Source organism: Carcharodon carcharias, chromosome 1 (assembly GCF_017639515.1).
Source record: "Carcharodon carcharias isolate sCarCar2 chromosome 1, sCarCar2.pri, whole genome shotgun sequence".
Taxonomy (NCBI): domain Eukaryota; kingdom Metazoa; phylum Chordata; class Chondrichthyes; order Lamniformes; family Lamnidae; genus Carcharodon; species Carcharodon carcharias.
Genome location: NC_054467.1, coordinates 92,243,556 through 92,251,128, shown reverse-complemented (window position 1 = coordinate 92,251,128; position 7,573 = coordinate 92,243,556). Strand labels below are relative to the sequence as shown.

At 43.4% G+C, this 7,573-nt stretch overlaps 1 protein-coding gene across 1 annotated transcript in view; it reads left to right on the top strand.

Annotated features, from left to right (window-relative positions):
* Nucleotides 1-550: 550 nt before the first annotated feature.
* The window catches only part of prss12 (serine protease 12), a 245,954-nt gene continuing 238,931 nt past the window's right edge, over nt 551-7,573 (top strand). The window contains exon 1 of the mRNA XM_041180818.1: nt 551-884. Coding sequence (XP_041036752.1) covers nt 551-884 — 334 coding nt within the window. The remainder of the gene's footprint in view (nt 885-7,573) is intronic.

The following is a 7,573-nucleotide window of genomic DNA, read 5'->3' as shown; positions in this document are numbered from 1 at the left end:
TTTTAAAAATAAAAACCTGACGCTATGGCTAAGGCTGCCCCGACAGCGGTAACCAACCCGGCCGCCGGTCCGGATACCATTAACAATTCATTTATGATAGCCCCATTATAACCAACCCTCGCCCCAACCCCCACCAACCACCACACAACTCGGCCCTTTCCCTCTGACAGGATTGTGGAAATCTCACAAACTGTGTGGGGGGAAAAAAAACTTTGGGATGTGACTCACCCTCTCCCTCATAGCGTCCCCTCCCCATGTCCTTGTCGCCTCTGACGAGAGGACAGCAATCGTTGACCGAGTGTTAAATGTTGACACGTCTGCTGCTTGTCTGGTTTACCCCTCTCGAGTCGCGTTATTTCTCCTCCTGCCCCCACCATCTCTCTCTAACACGCGCACACACACACACACACATATATATATATATATAAAACGGTGTTTCATCGTCGGTGGATGTGAGATTCATTCCACAGAAAGCCCGCCTTCCCCGCTCGCCGACCCCCCACCCCCCCCACTTCACTCCGGCGATGGATGCTGGCAGATGGCAATCGCCATGAGGACCACAACCAGCTTTCTTGCTGTGGTTGCTCTGCTGGCCAGCACTGGAGTGTGGTGGCGCTTTGGCACCGCTATCTCCTGCAGCCCTGCAGCCGGCTGTCTCCAGAGCTCAGGCACCTTGGCTTACTCGAAGCGGCCACACGGGCTCACCGAGTGCGGGCACAGGTGCCTGGTCTGGAGCGGGATCCCCAATTTCGTCGAGAGGTTCCCGAACAAAGGTCTGGGAGATCACAACTTCTGCCGAAATCCCGACGGGCGGCTGAAACCCTGGTGCTTTATCAGAAATCACCGTGGAAGGATCGACTGGGCATATTGCAACTGCAAACAGGGTGCGTACTGACTGACACTGTGCTATCTCCACATTTCATTCCGACGATTAGACAAGGTGCGAAGCTCCTGTTAAAATTGCAGATTGGCACTGCGATGCAAACTCTCTTTTGAATTAAATTATTCCCAGTAGACGGAGGTGTGCACATTTACTTTCTTAAGGTCCTGTGTAATTTCGGGTACCTGACATACGACACTAGTAGTCGATGAAAATGTAGCATAACTGGTTCAAGTCTCATATTCAGTCGGAAACTTAACACCTTCGAGCAGCCATTGACATTACAGTAAAGCAGTAATGAAAGGTAATGGGGGTGCGTCTGTTTAATCGTACCCACAAAATACTTGCATATTGATTTGCGTCCTTTTCAGTTTGGTAACGAAATGATGGCTCTTACAGAAGATAGTTGCGTCGCTGAGAACATGACTTTTAAACTGATTTGTCACATGGACAGGTTTTGGACACTATCCGTGGTCAGTCTTTCGAAGATCCGCAGGTTGTGACTGCAAAGTTTGTGGTCAGAAACATGTTCCTCAGCATTGAAACGTGTGACATTCTATAAAACAGATCTATTTTAAAAAAGGGATTGGACAAATTCATGTTTAATGTTAGTGGTTATCCCAGAAAATGAAATGATTGCACTTAAAAGTTGCCACCATCTTGAAGGCATTGTGGGATTATATACTATGCAAAACATTTACAAAAGAAACCAAGGCCCCCTTTATAGAACCAGATAGTGATATACTTTTTAAAGTAGTATTAGGTTGTTCAAATGGAATGTGTTTGGCAGGACCTCATTTGTACCATTTGTAAATGTTATTTGGACATGTATATTACTGCTGACCAGATTTTTGGCTCCATAACCTGAAGCTGATGATGCGCTCTCATTTCTTCATAGAAATCTAACCATATGGGCTATTTGTTGTTTCATATATTCTCTTAAATGTTTGAATACTAAATGGTAGCAAAGGCACAATTAACTTTAAGTAACTGTCTTATGTTTGAAAACACTTGGTGAAAAGATGCCCTCCACTTTCTCAGACCCATTTCCTCTACAATATGGCATTTGCTCTTCAATATGGCTGCTCATCATCTATCTTTGTAATCCAACCCACAGGCACATAAAAGACAGTTGCCATGTTGCTCAGAAACAAGATTGCGGGAAATTCTCCTGTCAGCAGTCCTTAAGCTTTGCAAACAATTGCACAGAATATACAACACAGAAATAGACCAATCAGAACTATTGTATGCCTGTGTTTATGCTCTATTCTTCCTCACACCCCACTTCACCTCATCCTATCACCATGACCTTAAATGTATCAATATTATTCATTTCAAGAGTTCCATACTCTAGCCACTCTCTGAATTACCCTGAATTCCCTATTTCATTTATTTATGACTAGCGAATATTTATAGCATCTGGTTTTGGCCTCCCCTGGAAATAGACAGTTTTTAAAATTTATTCACGGGATGTGGACTTTGCTGGCTGGGCCTTGAGAAGGTGGTGGTGATGCATCCCAGGGTACTGAGGGAAGTGAGAGTGGAAATTGCAGAGGCATTAGTGATAATCTTTCAGTCTTCCTTAGACACAGGGAGGGGTCAAATGGCTGGAGAATTATGAATGGTACACCCTTGCTCAAAAAGGGGTACAAGGATAAAGCTGACAACTACAGAGCAGTCAGTTTGACCTCAGTGATAGGGAAACTTATGGAAACTATAGTACGAGATAAAATCAATAATCACTTAGACAAGTGCAGGATAATTAAGGAAAGCCAGCATGAATTAATTAAGGAAAAATCATATTTAGCTAACTTGCTAGAATTTTTGAGGAGTTAACAGAGAGGTTTGATAAGGGATTCACTGTTGATGTGGTGTATATGGATTTTCAAAAGGCATTTGATACAGTGCCACACAACAGACTTGTGAGCAAAATTCTAGATCATGGAATAAAAGGCAAAATAGGCACTTGGTTAAGAAATTGGCTGAGTGACAGGAAATAGAGAGTAGTGATAAACGGTTGTTTTTCACATTGGAAGAAAGTTTGTAATGGAGTTCTCCATGTCAATGTTGGGACCCTTGCTCTTCCTAAAATATATTAATGACCTAGACTGCAGTGTGCAGGGCATGATTTCCAAATTTGTATATGATACAAAGATTGGAAATGTCAACCGTGATGGACACATTTTCTCTATATCTACCCAACTGACCATTACTCTTAAAGAGCCTTATCTTTTCTAGAGAAAAAAAAACAACCTGTTCTTGCTTCCCTGATATCTATTTCCTCTTAGTTCTTGTAATGTCCCCTTGTGAATTTTGTTTGCACCTTCTGCAGTGCTCCTACATCCTTTTTGTAATATGAAGAAGTACTGTGCACAGTACTCTAAGTGTGGTTTAACAAGGGTTCTATATAAATTTAACATAACCCCTCTGCTTTTTAATTCTATCTATCCAGCAATTAATCCAGTTTGTCTGATTTTTATTATCTTATTAACCTTTGTCTGTTCTTTGAGCGATTTATGTATCGATACCCTTGGATCCCATTGCTCCCACACCCCATTTAAGCTCTTAACAGGGTAATCTTAAGCCTCACCCCCCAAAAAGAATGGATTTGGGTTTGGTGTGGGGGTGAAGATATTTAAAATCTGAAACAGGACCCCCAACTTGTCCCCAAATCTCCCCATTTCCAGTTTTAATTGAGGTGGGATAAGAGGCAGACAACCAGTTTGCTGCCAGATGGAGAGTCAGTCATTGAAACTTTTTAAGGAGGCTACAACCTTCTATTTTTACATTTTAACTTTAACCCATGTTGGATGGGCTTCACAAGCTTTTGGAATCATGGCAGGTAGAAGGAGATGAGATTAGCTGGATCCATCAGTTAACTACCTTTTTACAGCACTATTTGTGGACCACAGGGAGTAGGATCAATAAACTTACGATAAACATTCCTTCACCACCATGATCTTGTTGGCATGCCCACATCACCCACCCATCACCTGCTGTGATCATCAGCCTTTGATTGACCCACAATCTTTCCTGCATTCTCCAGCTCTCTTGCTAGACTCCCCTCCTTCTCCCCCAATTTTCCCACATGATCTCTTCTAGTTTTGCCATGATCGTTGATTCCTCTCCGATCACCCCAATCCCCAGAACCACACTGTCCCTCCATCACCCCCATGACTTATACACCAGCAAGCACAAAACTTACCTGATCCACATTACAGCCTTTTCTGGAGAACTTCCCTGCCCGACAGGTAGCCAAGCCTGTCAGAGGAAACCCACCTTCCTGGGTTTCCAGACCATGACCTGTCCCCCAGTTCTGAAAATCAAGTCCCACTAAAAATTGATGCTTTATTTTCCAAAGAGTATGTGGCCTCTTTATTTTTTCTGTGAAAATGCACCACCGCGCACTTATCTATATTAACATTCTTTTGCCTCTTACATGCCCATTCTGCAAGTTTATTAATGTTTTCATGTAGTTTATTACCGTCTTCTTCATTATTAACCGTACCTCCAAGTTGGTGTCATCCCCAATTTTGATTTTGAAATTGTACTTTAAAATGCTTGATTGCTGCACAGTATTCAAATAAATGGCTCAGCTAGGAATTGTGAAAGCATCCCAAGTGGACAGGGAGATTGGAGAGACAGATAACCTTGGTAGGACTTGACCATTCTTCTTTCCCTTGCTAGTTCATCAGCATGGGAACTGCTGAGTTGCAGCAATGCTTAAGGTACCCAGTCTACAAACAAACAATGGGTAGCAAGCCTTATGTTTACATTATGAGTGTGCAAAGTAACTTTAATTCTACATTCTTTTTGGCTTACTTGGAAACTATCTGTCCAACCTGTTCTGATCAACTGTTAAAAAAAACAAGCTATCCAATCTATTGGCCCAGATTTTGCAGTCAGTGGTGAGGGAATGGTGCTCACCATTCTTTCTGTTGCTAGCTGCTCACAAACGTTTCTCAGGTTTTTGAGCGGCAGCTTATTGTCATTAGATGTCTGATCCTGTGTGGTGCCCTTGGGGATCTGGGACATGTGTAAACAGGAAAAGCAACAGCGTGCCTCTTCAACCTAAGATATTGAACAATCCTCATTGAAACACGCAGGCCTGGATTTAAAGTTCCTGACACATTGGGAGTTGACGGGGGAGCGGGGAATGGTGGTCTGATAGTGCATGGGAAATCAGGATACATGGTTTCTGTCAGCGGCTTTTTAATTGAGCCAGTGCAATACCACCTCATTCCTGGCTTTCCCAAGCAATTAGCTTCAGTAAGCGTGATGTCAACCCACATGAGTCGATTTCAACTCCAAACATGAAATTTGATGACTTTTGGAGTTGAGAGCAGAATAGAAGCAATTGGTAGAATGGAATTCACATGTTCAAAGGTGACATCTTGTTTTAGTGACACCTCCCTGGGTGTGATGCTGCGGTCTCAAGGGCCCACAGGGAGAGAGTGTTTTCTTCTGATGGGAGGAAATGAAATAAAGAAAGCATCACTGGAAGTTACCTATGAGATCAGGAGCAGGAATGTAGTGTCACATTCATGGATTCAATGGCTAAAGCCATTTAATGACATAGGCAGAGCAGGAAAGGTGAGTACAGTGGAACTTTCAATACATCCTGTTGCATGTATTACACCAAACTCCTCATCCTACCTACTGATCTACCACAGCACGTTAGTCCTCACACCAACGTATTGTGCAGGTACACACACCCATTTCTGTCCATGCACTTCCTCACATCCCGATCTGTCCATCTATCACTGACACTCACTCTCATCTTAATGCGTTATCCTTCCTCTTCCTCATTTTCACCATCAACAAATACTCTCCATCTATTCACCACACACCGTTACTCTCACTTATAGGCCTTCTATTTCCCTCATTGCAGGAGAAGGGACCTCAGAATAGGAGGGAGAAGCAGAAAACTGGAGATTGCCATCCAAACGTCTCTCAACTGACAGCTTCAGAGGAGGAGGCACTGGACATCAGCAGAGCCTCTGTGTTTTGGGGCATCAGTTATGGGGAGTTAGGAACTTTACAGCTACCTGATAACAGAATTAAATAGCAGCCAACCACTTGGCTGATGTCATCAGCGAGTGAAATATGATCATGTGCAGAATGATCATTTAAAATGTTATTGTCGTGAGAGTTCTAATTTATGTTTATAATCTCTCACAGGGCCTTCAAGCGTCCTGCTGGAGGTAATCCAGATATACAATGACAACAACTCCTCAGAGGAGGCCATTCACTCTGAGGGTGCACTATTACAAGACTCATACAAGCCATGCAGCAGCTAAGGTACTCGCACTTCGATGGGACCAATAAGGCAGATAGTTGGGTTTTCACCCAGTGAATCACAAGTGAACAAGAGCAGCAGTGGAGACAGAGCAGCAGTGGAGAATTTGCATTACATTGCAAGCTCTACTCAGCTAGATCCAGTTGCTGTACTTAGGGCACTGTCAACAAACAGGATACTTCTAGAGCAGCAGCAAAGAGAGTGTGATTTACTGTCAGGTGTTTCAGCTCCATTGTGTAAGGTTGCATTGAGATTGGATGAGTCCAGCACATGCATGAGTGAAGTCACAGGCCTTTTTGATGTTGGCTTTGAAAGTGTAGCCATCTGCTTGGACCATTAAATACAACAATAACATGAATGTATGCAAGCCTTTAGCAATGTCTTACACACAATGAATGCTACCTTAAATAGGATGAATGATACCTCAGCCTAGACTAATCATTATCCTGCTGATCGGCAGCAAAGTGTTCACCAGCTCATTGCTAGCAGTAAGGTGGGGATGCGGGGTATGGGGCCTGAGAGGAATGATAGTGAAAGGCTACATGGCAGTGAGGATTAGGCCCAATATGCTTCCACTTCTCACCCATTTCCTCTCTTTCGCTTTATACCCTATGTGCTCCCTCATGTCTTCATGGGCAAGCCTGTGCCTGCACAGGAGCAGGTAGAGCAGATTTTGGCCAGGTCCTCATGGGCTCCAAAGCACAGAGAATACTGACTAATAGCATCCAAACAGTCAGAGCAAGGGAACAAGCAGCTTGCTAAAGCCACATTAATTGCACCATGGGGAAGTGATATGCGGGTTGTTTAGCTTAGTTGGCTAGCTGGCTAGAATGTGGTGGAGAGCAACGCCAACAGTGCGGGTTTAATTCCTGTACTGGTTGAGGTAATTCTTGGAGTCTGCCTCCTCACCTTTCCCCATAGTGATACATTGGCTTGAGCCATGATTAACAACCCTTGGACAATGAGAATGCCACATGGAGAGAGAGAGAGAGAGAGAGAGAAGAGCTATAAAGAGGAAGAGTAAAGATTTGTAGAATTATAGTTCCTAGAGTATGCATATGGCCTGCTACATAATGTTAGATTGTGAAGATTCTCTTTTATTTTTAAAACGCATGAATATTATTTCTTTCCACCACTTTCCCATGTTGCCCATTTTTTGTTGCTGGCAGCCAACTGGCCTTTTTACTTGTGATGAATGGTAAGACAATGATTATTATTGAACAAAGGCTTAAGTGATGCTTGGGATGCTTGGTTATTTTTAGAACTGCTTTTTGTCGAGTGAATGGGGCATTGTGCTTAAGGCATGTGGCTGTCAGATGGGTGGACTAAGTGAGCATTGCAATAATGAAGGCTCCTTGGGCATCCCAAGCAGCAATGCTGTCCTTGTGTACACC